This window comes from Cetorhinus maximus, chromosome 5 (genome assembly GCF_964194155.1).
Source record: "Cetorhinus maximus chromosome 5, sCetMax3.hap1.1, whole genome shotgun sequence".
In the NCBI taxonomy this organism is placed as follows: domain Eukaryota; kingdom Metazoa; phylum Chordata; class Chondrichthyes; order Lamniformes; family Cetorhinidae; genus Cetorhinus; species Cetorhinus maximus.
Window position 1 is genome coordinate 115,868,096 of NC_135883.1, and position 16,190 is coordinate 115,884,285.

General features: G+C 41.6%; 1 protein-coding gene across 1 annotated transcript in view; it reads left to right on the forward strand.

Annotated features, from left to right (window-relative positions):
- The window catches only part of LOC144680864 (uncharacterized), a 55,323-nt gene that overhangs the window by 23,442 nt on the left and 15,691 nt on the right, over nt 1–16,190 (forward strand). The window contains exons 4-6 of the mRNA XM_078542340.1: nt 1,028–1,188; nt 2,721–2,880; nt 15,113–15,475. Of these exons, the coding sequence (XP_078398466.1) occupies nt 1,028–1,188; nt 2,721–2,880; nt 15,113–15,475 (684 nt within the window). The remainder of the gene's footprint in view (nt 1–1,027; nt 1,189–2,720; nt 2,881–15,112; nt 15,476–16,190) is intronic.

Consider the following 16,190-nt stretch of genomic DNA (forward strand, 5'->3'; position numbering starts at 1 on the left):
CCCTACACCTCAACCCCCTCCCATAGCACCTTCCCATGCAATCACAGGAAGTGCAACACTTGCCCCTTTACTTCCCCCCCCTCCTCACTGTCCAAGGGCCCGAACACTCCTTTCGAGTGAAACAGCGCTTCACTTGCACTTCCCTCAATTTAGTCTACTGCATTCGCTGCTCCCAATGCGGTTTCCTCTACATTGGAGAGACCAAATGCAGACTGGGTGACCACTTTGCGGAACGCCTTTGGTCTGTCCACAAGCATGATGCAGACCTTCCTTTCGCTTGCCATTTCAACACTCCACCCTGCTCTCATGCTCACATGTCCATCCTTGGCCTGCTGTAATGCTCCAGAAGCTTAATGCAAACTGGAGGAACAGCAACTCATCTTCTGATTAGGCACTTTAACGTTGAGTTCAACAACTTCAGATTATGAACTCTCTTCTCCATCTTCACCCCTTTTTGATCCCCTTTTTTCAATATTTATTTTTTAATTTTTATATATATATATTTTTCTCCCCCCTATTTCTATTATTATTTAAAAAATTTATTTCCATTTATTGTTTCATCCCCACCTTTTAGCCTATTTTGATCTTTTTTCCCCACACCGTCCCCTCCCCCCAACCCACCCTCACTAGGTCATCTGTCACTTGCTCATTCTGCTTTCTGCTCTTAATATCACCATTAGCACCTCCTTTAGCCTGTATCACCACCATCAACACCCCTTCGACCTTTTGTTTTTGACATCTTTTGCAATCTCTCCTTTGCCTCCACCTATCACTGGCCTTCTGTCCAGCTTCACCTGTCCCACCCCCCTTAAACGGTATATATTTCACTACATTTCTACTTCTCTTTAGTTCTGAAGAAAAGTCATACAGACTCGAAACGTTAACTCTCCACAGATGCTGTCAGACCTGTGGAATTTTTCCAGCAGTTTTTGTTCATGGTTGCTATTGTAATACTTGCTGTTTTGTGTTTATTAAATATTTCATAAGGGAATTATGTGTTTATAATTGTAATTGATGTCTTATGCAGCCACTTTAGGTCCTCCTACTGTACGCCTTAAGGCTGATGAGGTTGAATTAACAGTGGAAATAAATTACACAGTCCCTAATTTCACAACAAGCACGATTCGAAGGATTTTCAAAACATTATCGTACAGTATTTACTACTGGAATCCTGAAATCCCTGAGCTGGTAAGTTTTTAATGTTAGGTTTTTTTTTCTAATATTGCTACAAATAATACAGTTTTCTGTATTGGATAGGTGTGTATATATTAATTTAATGTTCGTTTAAGGAAGAAAACCCGCTGACCTAACTTTGCCTAGTCTATAAGTGACTCCAATCCCACATCAACGTGGTTGACTTAACTGCATTATTGAAGTGGCTAGCAAGTCACTCAAAGAATAACAAGAATCAGATTGTAGTGGTTCAAGGAGGTCCACCCCCACCTCCCCAGGATAACCAGTGATGTGCAATAAATGCTGGGCTTGCCAGAAATCTTGAGAATGGATTTTAAAAAGTTGTACGGTTGTAGTAGTTAGTATTAAGTACTGAATTTTTTTCTTAGTCTAGTCACTACTTTAGAAATGCTTTTTTTTGTCTTGCTCATGTTTATATTTATATAATGGAATCGTTTTCATTTGATGTGGAAATTTTGTCAATAAGGTAAACAACTTCGATATGTATTTCTCCATTAACATTCATCGCTGCCTCATTTCATCTATGCAAACTCTAGAATATAGTAACCCAAACTGAGAGAACAGACCCCACAGACTAGTCAATGAGAAGTCTGACATAGTCTTAGGCGTCAACATTTTTGTGAAGCCATAACCTTCATGCCCTGAGTTACAAGGTCATGGTTTCAAGCGCCACCCCACATTAACTAGGCTGAAACTTCAGTGCAATGCTGGAGTGAAGAGGTTCTGTCTTTCGGCTGAAACATTAAACTTGCCTTTGATCCTTTCTCATGTAAACATAAAAGATCCTAAAGCTCTGTTTGAGGAAGAATAGGGAAGCTGTCCCATATCCTGTCCTGTATAACATGTATCCTGTATCACCAAAACAGCATATCCAGCCCTTTATCTCATCGCTGTTTGTCGGATCTTTCTGTGTGAAGAATAGGCAGCTGTACTATTCTACAACAATGATTCAATGCCTGTACTTTAAGATATCCTAATCCTATATGTTATATAGATGTAAATTTGTTCTTTTCACTCTTTTTTCTCTTTTTTTTCATTCACAATCGTGTCTTAGCCAGCATTCTTAACTGTCACTATCACATTGTGCCAGGAGTCCTAAACAATAAGTTTCATAGCTTCAAATTAAATGAAACCAAGGAGACCTTCACCTCAGGAGATCACTACTTATGGGCCCCTCTCCCAAATCGATGAGTCAGTACATCTCCATGTTGAATATGGCTTTGTTTAACATCAGTTCCGATATACAAAAATCAGTGCTGCTAGTACACTTGCAGTGATGAGGAACAAGAGCATTTGGACATTTTTGTTTTTGGCTCCCCACCTCTAATCAGAAAGATCCGTACATTTGAGAGATGGCCTTTCAAGATTTGTTAAGAAGTAGCTGGGGCCACAAGTGGTTTAAAATTAAGAGGCCACACCAGGAAACTTATTGCAGTATACTACACGTAGTGCTAGCAAGTCTGCAACTCTTAGCCAGAAGATCATTTCATTCTTGACTGTCTGATCATGCATTTCATTTCTTGCAGGTAAATGAAATCTGCAGAGAAAAGAATCCATATATGAAAATTAAAGTGCCAGTGGGAGTCACTTGTGTGTCTGCTGAAGTATGTCTAGATGCCTTAAAATTAAAGGGAGAAAGATCACAAGAAACCTGTTTGCTGATTGAATCAAGTGAATCATTCCCAGGTAATGCTATTGTATACTGCTGATCTGAAGTGATTTGTTGCTCAAATCCAAAAATAGTACAGCCTCTCTAATATGTGCTGTTCTAGAAATTGACAGCAAACTGCACTACAGATACTGTAAACATTCATGGGATTTGTCAAACTGCAGCAAGTGAAGTTGTTGCACTGAATATCTCTCTCCAATTAGCTCTATTAGGCAGTAGCACTGGTACTCTCGTAACTGCTCCTGCCCCCATTTTTTTCTTGGTAAGATTGCTACTAAGCTGATATTTTAATGATCAGATTTCATGGTGGTTGTTGCTGATTGTACTGACAAGCCTGCAAGAAGCCTCTGTGTGCAAGAGGATGCTTTTCAAAGAGCTTCCTCAATATCTTTCAAAGATTCTCATTCATAACAAGATAGTAGCTCTTAAAATATTATGGTTGGTACATTTTGCCATATTCCATACTATTGACGTCAAGGGGCAGCTGTAATGATTCAGGCAATGTTAGCTTTTCGTGGAATTTGCTAAGATTTACTTCAGCATAGGTTTACATCTTATGCATCTATGCCAGACACCATGTTTGATGTATGACAAACTCCTTAATTATGGTACTTAGGTCTGAAAGCAGGAAATGCCTCTTCACTCAAAATGTAATCAATATATGGAATAGACTTTCAGGGTGGAATTTTCAGGCCCCGCCCCAACAGGGGCCAGACTGGAAAATGTGGCGAGCCATTTAGGTGTCCGTTGACTTTGGCCGGACTGGAATAGAGAGAAATTTAGTTGCATCTTTCTTGTTTATACATAACCTGAAAGATGCTGCTGGCGGGAGAGGCTGAAAAATTCCAGCCTTGGAGTAGCAGTGGTGAAAATCCCAGAAATGTTTATGAACTAATTGGATGATGGAATTTAAAGGCTTTCTGGTACTAAGATGGGAAAATATTCTTCCTCATCAGTAATCATCTTATTACCCTGTGACTAATATGAAATGCTTACAGGACATGGCAAGGTAATGTTATGGTAATTTCAGAGACATCAAAGTTACACTGCATTATTACCAACTTTTTATATCTCCTGACAAACTTCCTAGTAAATTATCTCAGCATATTGTCACAAGTTTCATAATATTTTGTTTAGAAACTATTGCTAGCCTTAGCTGCTGATTATTTAGCTAACCAATCAACAGAATGCAGCAAAATTCAATTCTATACAAATGCTTGTTAACAATTCTCACCAGAAAGCTTTTCGTGCAAACTGAAGCAACACAGCAGGTTGGCCAGTTGATCAGTTTTTACTGGCACTGATGGATTCAAGTATATTGCTGTGAATGGATCACCAAGCAAGTCTCACAGTGTAAGAGGTGTGCCCTACTGCTAGCACACTTGCTCCCAGCCATCTTCTGCAGAGCTGTGAGGTTATCTTGCATTAGCAGATGTGGCAGAGGCTCAAATTTAAAGCACAGAAACATGCATTTCGTCTATGCCTTCTCCCTTGCTACTTCATCCAACCCTACCCTTCTATTCTTTTCTCATGTACACCTGCAATGTAAGACTGGATAACACATGCAGGTATGTTAACAGACAGCTGTAATCCAAAGTAGTACAACTTTGACCTAAACTTTCTTCAAAGGAGGCCATAACTTGCTCCATCGCTTGCTTAAACCTGTGCCTAGGTTTCCCTTTAACTTCATTTTTTTCTTCCTGCCATCCTTTATTACCTGGTTTCTGTAGCCTAAATGCAGGCTTGAGTTGAGGTCTCTTTTTGATCTCAAGGCTTTCAGAAATGTTGTTCTTCCCATATGACATTCTTTTTCAAATTATCCTCATCCTTTTTGAATTTAACTTATAGAATCGTGGAACGAGGCTCATTGTGCCTGTGCTAGCCCTTTGAAAGAGTTAAGCTATTAGTTCAACTCACTTCTTCCCCTGAAGGCCTGGAAAATTTTCCACTTAAGGTATTTGTTTCCTTTTGAAAGCTATCACTGAATCTGCGTCCAACATCCTTTGAGGCAGTGTCAGGTCATTGTAACATAAAACAAAATTTCCCCTGCTGCTGGTCCCTTTGCCAATGAACTTAAACCTGTACCCTCTGGTTACTGATCATTCCTCCATTTGAAACAAGTGAGAGAAGTTTTATTCTGAGGACCACGTGGATTTGGGAGTTGGTAGGGAGGGTTAAACTGGTAAAAATGTTGTCAAGTTGGGAAGCAAGATCCAACCTGCCATCTTCCTGGTCAGGCAGGTTGCACACAATACCTTTAAAGCTGCAAATTAATTATTATCATATGCTCAGCTAAAACAACACATCAACTGACCTTTGCTTTACATTTAATGGCACATCCACAGGTTTTCTGGGCTTCCCGAAACTCGCCAGTGATAGCAAGATGGAAACACAGCGCCAGTAGAGGGGGCTGAAGCAATCTTGTGGACTAAATAATAATAAAGGGGTGTTTGTCAACAACAGGGGCTTCTATTCCACATGTGGATCAGGTGTGCAATCACAAAAAAGTATTTCTGTGCGTGTACACCAAATTCCTGGGGAGTTGCAAAAGATGCTTTCACCTTGTGGCAGTCTGAGCTCCCTGATATTTTTGGACCTGCAAGCACGCTTGAGGAGTGGCTGCTAGGAGACGATTGGCTGCTGACAACAGTCACGAACCTAACCATTGAAGCCCTGCAGCGCTACAATGAATGCCATATTACCAGATGTGAGATTAGCAAGGCATTGGGATGCTGAAGATGCACTTCCAATGCCTTGACAAATCTTGAGGTACCCTTCAGTGTTCACAGCCAGAACCTCTAGAATAGCCATGGGGTGCACTGTCCACTGCACATCATTGTACAGTAGCGATCATGGCTGAATAAATCAGGCCTGTATTCTCTGGAGTTCAGAAGAATGAGAAGTGATCTAATTGAAATACGCAAGATTCTGAAGGGGCTTGACACGGTAGACCTCTGATGCAGCTGTCCTCTGGGAGCCTCTTGAATTTTCACAGCTGATGGCATCATTGGAGTTCCATTGTTACACTCAGACGGTTGGTTCGGAGTCTCTTCGACATTTCTTGGATGTGCTGCTCTTAATTGCATGTTATCAGTACAACACTGATTTTAAGCTCCTTGTTCAGCTTTGCCTCTCGCTTCACTGGGCTCACAGAAACTCTACCTCCTGCTGGCCATCTTCCTCATCCTTTCACAGGCAGATATCTGGAAAATCTCTGTCTGAACATATTTGTCAGTTGATGTTGGGGAAACTCTCAACGTTCTAGACATAGCCCCACACTTGCACTTACATGAGGCCTGCTGTAGGGATCTGAATGCAGCTCGCCCGCAGACCCTTGCACCGGCATAGATGCTGACTGGCGTAGTATGCTAGTAGCATTACTCAATTCGGGCCTTGTTGCGTACACCCAACCCACTTGCCCAGATTCCCTCATACATTTGTTTTAATTCCTCAATCTCCTCCCACAAACACACTTTACCTCATTGGATTTTCCTTCTGTGACCGGTTCCTGTAAAGATGGCCCATTTTCCCACAACTCCAACACCCTCTAGATGACCCAGCCTAGATTTTAGGGGCGTGCTGGACCGGGAGCCCATATTTTGATTGTCCCTTATTCTTCTATGAGGAGGAGCGTTGGACAATGGGACATTCATCACTAACTGGGGCTGTGGATGGAGCATATAATTCAGCCACGTATTGAATCCACTTAAAACCTGTGATCACTGTTAGGATTGTGCCTGGGAAAGACTGCCTGAAAGTGATTCCATAATTGATCTACAAACACATTCGAGGGCTCGCTAGTCTCCTGTTTGTATTCCAGCAGGCCATTGCTGCATTGCGATCTGATGATGACCCGTGACATTCCGCACTGCCTCTTTCACCCCTCTCCAGGTCCCAGTGCCTTTCTTAATCTAGGCAAGAAAAGACTTATACACATCTGGATGGCACACATGGAGCACCAATTTCACTTTTTGTCCCTCATTGCAATTTTGTAAATCAGCTACTTGTTGAGTGAGCTACTTAACTGTTTTTGCCTCAAATGGAGTATTACATCCAGTCCTGAGCACCACATTTTAGGAAGGATATGAAGGCATTAGAGAGGGTGCAGTAAAGAAGGACTTCAGTTATATAGGTAGATTAGAGAAGCTGGGGCTTTTCTTCTTGGAGCAGCAAAGGTTGAGAAGAAATTTGATCAAGGTATTCAAAATCAAAAGGAGTCTGCACAGAGTAGATAAGGAGAAACTGTTCCCAATGGTGGAAGGATTGAGAACCTGATGGCACCGATTTAAGGTGATTGGCAAAAGAAGCATTGGCGACATGAGGAAAAGGTTTTTTTACACAGCAAGTGATTAAGAATGGAATGCACTGCCTGTATTGGAGGCAGATTCAAAAGGCTTTCAAAAAGCAATTGGATAATTATCTGAAGAGGAAAACTTTGCAGGGCTACAGGGAAAAGACAGTGGAGTACCACGAGGTGAATTGTTCTTGCAGAGAGACAGCACAGACATGATGGGTGGAATGGCCTCCTTCTGTGATGTAACCATTCTATGATTCCATGTTCTATTGCAATTATACAGGGACTCGGCTCCTCCCTCAGTTTAATCTGTTGGATATTCTGAGTTATCTCTTTTAATTGCAGAAGATCAAAATGGTACAGTGGTGGCTCGCACATCCTCTCCACTTACATCTTTATTCGTTACCTTAAGTGGCATCATCATCCTCTAAGCCATTATTAGCACAACGCACTTTCAGGCCTCCCTTCTGTATGCATATACCCACACAGCCTTGCTATATCATTGTGTTCTATTTTTCCCAAACCCATCGCCCCGATACATTTCTCGAATCTGTTTTCAACGCACTTCATGATTGCCTCCCTTTCCAGCAGTTTTCTGGTCTTCCACTTGCTGCTTGAGAACACCCTTTAGGGCAGCACCCAGTTCATCAGTTTTATATTGATATAGTCCTACCACTTGCATCTCTCCCAGCTCTGCCTCAAACTGCATCAGTCTTCAGATCTTTAATCTCAGCCTGTAAATAAGACTCAGATGGAAGCTCACAGTGCTGCTTTTTGTTTTCTTAACTTCTTGACCTTGCACAACCTGTCCTTATTAGTTGCTGCCATATGCTCCTCCATTCTAGTTCCTCTTTTAATTTGGTTATTCTCTGTGTTGCTACAGAATGACCAAGGCTTTGCGATTGCGCTGTTTAATTTTCTTTTCCTTCTGTAACCTTTATATGTTACTCTGATATCCATCCCAGGCTGTCTACCTCAGACATCTGCACATGCCTAGCTTCTTGTCTACATATTTCTGAATAATACTGACTAAATCTTCAGTCATGGCACTTAACTCCAGTATTCAACTTGTCACCAAATGACTATCCCCTAATTTATTTCACTTAGGCACAAACCTTTCCTTTGTATAACATGAAGGTCGCAAATTAAATACCTTCAAATTACCTGAGCGGAAATCCATTAACTTATTGCACTTAGCCACAAGCCGTAACATTCTCATTGGAACAGTACCTAGCAATACAACTTGCGTCCTTTCAACACTTTAACTTAAGGCTACCCAGGGACACCAATATGTAAGGAATTCTCTTTTTAATTAGTTAAATGATTCCTCACAGTTCAGTTGTGTATGTCTTGCCCAAAAGTAAGTTTATTTCTCAGGCGCAAAAACGCTGAGAGTTATTATGGTTACTCTTTATTAATACCACCTCATTTCTTGCAGATCCAAGGTGATTAGGCTTGGCTTCTGTAAGAGCTGTTCTTCTGACTCCCTGTGAGCTCTACCAAGAAAGGGCCCTACTTATCCCTTCCAATAAAGTCTAGAATCTTGTACTTTGATGTGAAGGCACATCACCTGATGCTCCCTTCGTTCATAATAGCTGTTTCTGTGATGGAAAGGAACAGGAGACATCTTGGCTACTCATCCATAGACTTTCTGACCCCCTGCCACCCCTGTCATTGTTACATCCAAACTGCTATGCTCACACCTATCCTAACCAGATGAAGCCTCAGGATGCAAATAACTTAAAATGGATGGCTTGACTGAAACCTGAGAATGATTTGATTAGGAAGTATAAACAAGCAGATTCTAACATACAGTGAAGCCAGGGCTAAGGCAGCTATTTAATGTGGTTATCCAGAGTCTGCATGGATGTGGTCAAATTATGATTGGTCTATTTTGATTGGAGTGTTTGAAGTTCCTTGGAGCTGACCGTTCCTTTGTTTTTTTTTTGGCAGCCTCCTGTTGGACTCACTCCTGTAGAGGGGTGCACTGAGCATACCAGCTTGGTAGCCTCTCAGTTTGGTGTTCTTGGTCAGGTTCCTGTTGTTCCACACACTCTTACTCAGCTTGGACATAACAGCTGCAGCTTTGCAATGCGTGTGTTGATTGTAACATCAAGTGACAGATTGCTGGTGATTGTAGGGCCTAGGTCTGTGAAGCTATCAACAACCTCCAGTATCGCATTGTCAATGCTAATTGATGGCAGTATGGTAACATCCTAGACACTCAATGGATACTAGAACACATTATTGCAGTAATGCCCTGTGATATTAAGCCACTCATGCTTGAGATGGTATTCTCCATTCTTTCTGTATTCTTGGCCTGTGTGCTTTGCACATCGTTGCTGCTCAATTATTCTCCTGTAAAGAATAGATCTGTGAATGAGTGTGATGGCATGCATTCATCTGATGGTGAGGATGACTATGGGGTACAGGCATGAAATTGTATTGACGATGATTGGCAGTAATGGATGGATAGACGGAGATGTGAAGAAGTGCAAAGAAAGAGAAGGATGAGTAAGCACACAAATTACATGTATGATAGCTGTGATATGATGAAGGAGAATTGACAAAGCAAAGTGAAGGGTTGGGGTAGTGCGCACAGGATGTAGCTGAATGTGCCACTATATTTACCTTTCCTGACCTTGTTGGATCATTAAATTACATCCTGCACTAATCTAGAAGCATGTCAAAATGCTCTTGCTGCTGATCCCCTGGGCCACTTTCAGCCACTCTTCCTTTGGTTGCAGTAGCAGATTTCTTCCTCGCTTTGTTGGGTACGATTCTGTCTCTATGGTTTTTCACTGTCCCCAGCAACCCAATAAGTGAAACATAAGGGTGCAACCCTTGCATGTCATGAATCACCCATGTAACTTCTTGTTTCTTTATTGTTAACTCCAACTCAATTACATTTTTGGATTGTGTCTTAAAATATTCAGGTTGTGATCCTGTTGTATGTGTATTGGACACCAATCCCAAAAGTAAAATACTAATGAACTGGTCCAGTTAAAAAGCCATTAGCAGATGAGCTGAAGTTGTTTCCGGGTTTCCAACGTGCTATTACAAACCCCCTCCCCAGCCTCACAATTCCCAACATGTCTCCAAATAAGTATCAGAGCCAATTTATCCGTATTTGTTCAAGTAAAACCCTCCATCATTTTGATTATCTCTATCAAAACTCTGCTTAACCTTCTCTGCTGTAAGGAGAACACCACAGTTCTTGTAAACTCTCCCATGCAACTGAAATCTTTCAACTCTTGTTCCATTCTAGTTTCCTTTGCATTTGCTAAGGCTTTGACATGCTTTCCAAGCGTAGTGTCCAGAATTGGCCACAGTACTCCAGCTGGGGGCTAACCAGATGTTTTTTAATAAACATTTAACATAACTTCCTTTTGCACGCTATATTTCTGTTTATAAAGCCGAGGATCCCCAATGCTGCATAAACTTGTCAAAAAATTTCCTCCACCTACACTAGGGTTAGAAATTGGGTAGTACCTGACTACAGACGTGAATTGAGCACATAAGCCCAACAAAGTTGGTCTAAGGATTTCTCAAATTTGAGATTTGGGAATCGGGGATAGATACTGTTCTCTGCAGCCGTGAGCGTGAGTCCCGAAGGCTGTGCTGCCTGCCCGGTGCCAGAGTTAAGGACATTTCCTCAGGGCTGGAGAGGAACTTGGAGTGGGAGGAGAGGGATCCCATTGTCGTCGTCCATGTTGGTACCAACGACTTTGATAAGACCACAATGGAGGTTCTGCTGAAAGAATTTGAACAGTTAGGAGCTAACTTAAAAAGCAGAACCTCCAAGGTAATAATCTTGGGATTGCTACCTGAGCCACGGGCAAACTGGCATAGGGTAAATAAAATCAAGGAGTTCAGTACGAGGCTCAGAGATTCGTGTGGGCGGAATGGGTTTCCGTTCATGGGGTACTGGCACCAGTACTGGTGTAAAAAGGAGCTGCTCTAGTAGGATGGGCTTCACTTGAACCATGCTGGAACCAGTGTCCTTGCGAACTGAATAACTAGGGCTGTAGAGAGGGCTTTAAACTAAATAGAGTGGGGGAGGGTTCTGGAAATGGGATACATAGGCTTACAAAGTAAAAGGACATGGCAAAAAGCCTTGCAGGGCAGCTATTTAGGTAATGATACCCTGAGTATGACAGTAAGGGACAGAGGGTACAAAATTAATGGTCCTTTACTTAAATGCACGTGGTAATCGGAGCAAAATAAATGAATTAATGGCACAAATAGAGGTTAATGGGTATGATCTTATAACCATTACGGAGACGTGGTTACAAGGAGATCAAAGCTGGGAACTAAATATTCAGGGAAATGTGACTTTTCGAAAGGACAAGAAGGAAAGGGTGGTGAAGTAGCTTTGTCAGTACGAGATGGAATAAGTATGATACCAAGAAAGGATCTTGGATCGGAAGATGTAAAATCCAAATTGGTGGAAGTAAGAAATAACAAGGGAAAGATGACACTGGTGGGAGTAGTCTATAGGGCTCCTAACAGTAGCTACACTGTAGGACAGAGAATAAATCAGGAGATAATGAGGGCATGTAAAAAAGGCAGTACATTAATCATAGGTGACTTAATCTCAATGTAGATTGGGAAAATCAAATTGGCAGAGGTAGACACGAGCAAAAATTCATAGAGTGTATTCTTAGAACAGTGTGTTGTGAATCCAAACCGGGATCAGGCTATTTTGGATCTGGTAATGTGTAATGAGGCAAGTTTAATAAATGATCTCAGAGTAAAGGATCCCCTAGGAAACAGTGACCATAATATCGTAGAATTTAGCAATCAGTATGAGAGTGAGAAACGTGGGTGGAAACAACTTTGCTAAACTTAAATAAGAGTAATTACAATGGAATGAGGGCAGAGTTGGCTGGAGTGGACTGGGAAAGCAGTTTAGCAGAAAAGACAGTTGATGAACAATGGCAGACATTTAAGAAAATAGTTCATGACTCTCAACGAAGATATATATCCCAGTGAGGAAGAAGGATTCAAGGAAGGGGATAAACCAACAGTGGTTAACCAAGCAGGTTAAGGACTGTATCAAATTGAAAGAAAAAACATACAATGTGGCAAAGATTAGTGGTAAGCCAGAGGATTGGGAAAGTTTTAAAAACCAACAAAAAGATGACCAAAAATAATAATAAAGAGAGAGAAAATAAACTTTGAAGGTAAACTAGCACGTAATATAAAAATGGACAGTAAGGGCTTCTTTAAATGTATAAAAAGGCAGAGAGAGGCCATAGTGAAGATAAAAGCAAAATACTGCAGATGCTGGAAATCTAGAACAAAAGCAAAAATATCTGGAAAAACTCAGCAGGTCTGACAGACCTAAGTTTTTCCAGGTATATTTGTTTTTGTTCCAAAGTGAAGATAGGCGCCTTAGAGAATGAAGCTGGGCAAATAATAATGGGGAACCAGGAAATGGCTGAGGAGTTGAATAAAGACTTTGTTTCAGTCTTCACGGTAAAAGATACTAACAGCATTCCAAAAATACTAAATAATCAAGGGGAAAAGTGGAGGAGGAAATAAATACAATAACTATTACTAGAGAAAAAGTATTAGGGAAACTAATAGGGCCAAAGGCCGATAAATCTCCTGGACCTGATGGGTTGCATTTTAGGATATTAAAGGAAGTAGCTACAGAGATGGTGGATGCACTGGTAGTAATCTTCCAAGAATCCTTGGATTCTTGGTAAGTCCCAGAGAATTAGAAAACGGCCAATGGGTAACATCCTTATTCAAAAAAGGAGGGAGACAAAAAACGGGGAACTATAGGCCAGTTAGCTTAACATCTGTCATTGGGAAAATGTTGGAGTCTATTATAAAGGATGTAATAGCAGAGCATTTAGAAATACATAACCTAATCAAGCAGAGTCAGCATGGCTTCATGACAGGGAACTCATGCCTAACAAATTTATTAGAATTCTTTGAGGAGGTAACAAGCAGAGTAGATAAAGGGGAATCAGTAGACACAATATATTTGGATTTCCTAAAGGCGTTCAAAAAGGCACCGCACATAAGACTACTTAATAAGATAAGATAGCATGGATAGAAGATTGGCTTACTAATAGAAGGCAGAGAGTTGGGATAAAGTGGGCATTTTCAGGATGGCAACCTGTAACCAGTGGATCAGTGCTGAGGCCTCGATTATTTACAATATATATTAATGGCTTAGATGAGGGAAATGAATGTTTGCAGATGACACAAAAATAAGTGGGAAGGCAAGTGGTGAGGATGACACAAGGAGTCTACAGAGGGATATAGACAGGTTAAGTGAGTGGGTAAAAACTTGGCAGCTGGAATATAATGTGGGGAAATGTGAGGTTATACACTTTTTGGCAGGAAGAGTAGAGGAGCTGAATATTATTTAAATGAAGAAAGACTGTAGAAGGCTGCAGCACAGAGGGATTTGGGAGTCCTTGTGCATTAATCCCAGAAAGCTAACATACAAGTGCAACAGATAATAGGGAAAGCAAATGGAATGTTGGCCTTTATTTCAAAGGAAATAGCGTATAAAAATAGGGAAGTCTTGCTAAAACTATACTAGGCACTAGTTGGACCACACCTAGAATACTGTGAACAATTTTGGTCCCCTTATCTAAGGAAAGATATACTGGCATTGGAGGCAGTCCAGAGACGGTTCACTAGGTTGACCCTGGGTATGGAGGAATTTTCTTAAGAGGGGAGGTTGAGTAGGTTGAACCTGTACTCATTGGAATTTATAAGAATGAGGGGGCGACTTATTGAAACATATAAGATTCTTAGGAGGCTTGACAGGGTAGTTGCTGAGAGGTTGATTCCCCTTGTAGGAGAGTCTAGGACCAGTGGGCATAATCTCAGAGTAAGGGGGCGCCCATTTAAAACGGCGATGCGGAATTTCTTCTCTGAGGGTAGTGAATCTGTGGAATTCTTTACCACAGAGGGCTGTAGAGGCTGGGTGGTTGATTATATTCAAGACTGAGATAGACAGATTTTTAACCGGTAAGGGAATCAAAGGTTATGGGGAAAAGGCAGGAAAGTGCAGTTGAGGATTATCAGATCAGCCATGACCACATTGAATGGCGGAGCAGACTCAATGGGCTGAATGGCCTACTTCTGCTCCTACATCTTACAGTCTTATCTTAATTGCGTAAAGGCATCTAGGCTAGTTGTGCCCCCAGATGCAGTGCACCAGGTGACCAATTCACCAGCAGTGGCCATTATGTAAATCTCCACAGGAGAAATGGAGGTTGGCAATTGCTGGAAGCTAATGAAGCGCAAGTGCTGTGGATCTAGAAGGAGTACCGTAGAAATAGAAAAACCAGACTGAGCATGCACAATGCTGCTTTACTCAGCTTTTCAAAAACATTGCAGGAGGGTCTGGACCAGGGGTGGCCTCCATTTGCATATTTAAGTCGGACAACCCTGCTTCCAAGTGTCTGCAAGGAATGCCCAAAAATGGCGAGGACCAATGTGGTGGTGACCGTACAGAAAATGGTATCCACTCTGCTCATTTTATGACTGAAAATGGGTGCAAAGCCTACCAGTTTCTACTGCTCCCTCCGCAATGTATTACTTCGACATGCGTTTGCATGTGGAGTTGTGATTAATTATCCAAAGGAGCTCAAATAAGACAATTTAGTGTCTTTTGCACTTAATCTTTCAGCAAGCTTTGCTCTAAACTACCTTATCCAGAAGTCAAAAATCAACTCCCAAATGTCTGAAACATGTAAAATCAAGGGAGTTAGCTAGGTAGCTAATAGTAAAGACCAGTTCCCCTTTTCTACTCCCACTGAGGAGGGAGTCCTTTTGGAAGTTGAGAAGGGAGACTTGCGTCAACTTCAGTGGGCAACAACAAAAACAATCATGCTGGCAAAGAATGAATTTCACATGGCCAATGCTTGACTAACCATGTGAAGGCAAACATCATTCATGAATGCCATGCAATATTTTGACAGATTCAAGGAAGTTGCCTTGGTCACCAGCCCTAAGGAGAGAGGACAATATCATTCCCCTAAATGAAACGCTGAATTGCCCTTGGAAGGAGGGAGACAAAGAGCTTGAGTACCAGGGGGATGAGGAGTACCCGGAGGATGAGGAGTACCCGGAGGATGAGGAGTACCCGGAGGATGAGGAGTACCCAGAGGATGAGGAGTACCCGGAGGATGAGGAGTCCCCGGAGGATGAGGAGTACCCAGAGGAAGAGGAGCCCTCGAGCGAGATGTATCCAGTGGAAGATGAGAATTCAGTGAATATCTCGGATGAGTTGGAATCTGAAGCTGTTTCCAAATTGCAACGAGCCAACACTGAGTCCTCCAGAGGTATGTATACCCTATTGAGCAATGTGCTTAGTATGCTGCCTGATCAAACATGTATTTTGTTTTATGCATGGATAATTAGTCTTGATGTCTGGCAGCTAAACTGCAGCTGTTGAAGTGACTGTATAGGTGAATATTTTCCTCTTTGTTTATAAAGAAGTTCTGAATGCATCCTTCATTTAGGTTTGTGATTTAATTACAAATGGCGAACAGATGAAATTGTCAAAAATGTGAAAATACCAAGTTCAGTAGAACAAGTTAGTGTACATTCATGCTGTATTAATTCCCATCCATGGCTGCCTTAATTTTTTTTCTCTTTCATATGTTTTGCCTGATACAGACACAGTCCTCTTTTTAAAAAAAAAGGACTGCCAGTTTTGCCCAACCTGGAATATGAGAGCAGCCAAACTTGCACATCGCTATGCACATTCTAGATAAGGGTTTGGAAGACCACAAAAAGTGCATGCCTTGCCTCTGCATAATTAACCTTGATGTGGCAAGCTGGCCTCTTGCCAGAAGGGAAAGGATCCTCTAAAATTTACTAGATAACCTAGTTCTTGGTTGTGATGCAGCTTCACTCCCCTCCTCATGTGCCATGCACTCTAAGCATGGATGTTTAAACAGTCTTTAAAAAATAAGTTGCTCAATGTTCCCTAGAGATAGAGAAAACCCTTAATGGAATGGACCTCCTTTCTGAGGGTTTGCTTTTTCCAACCCC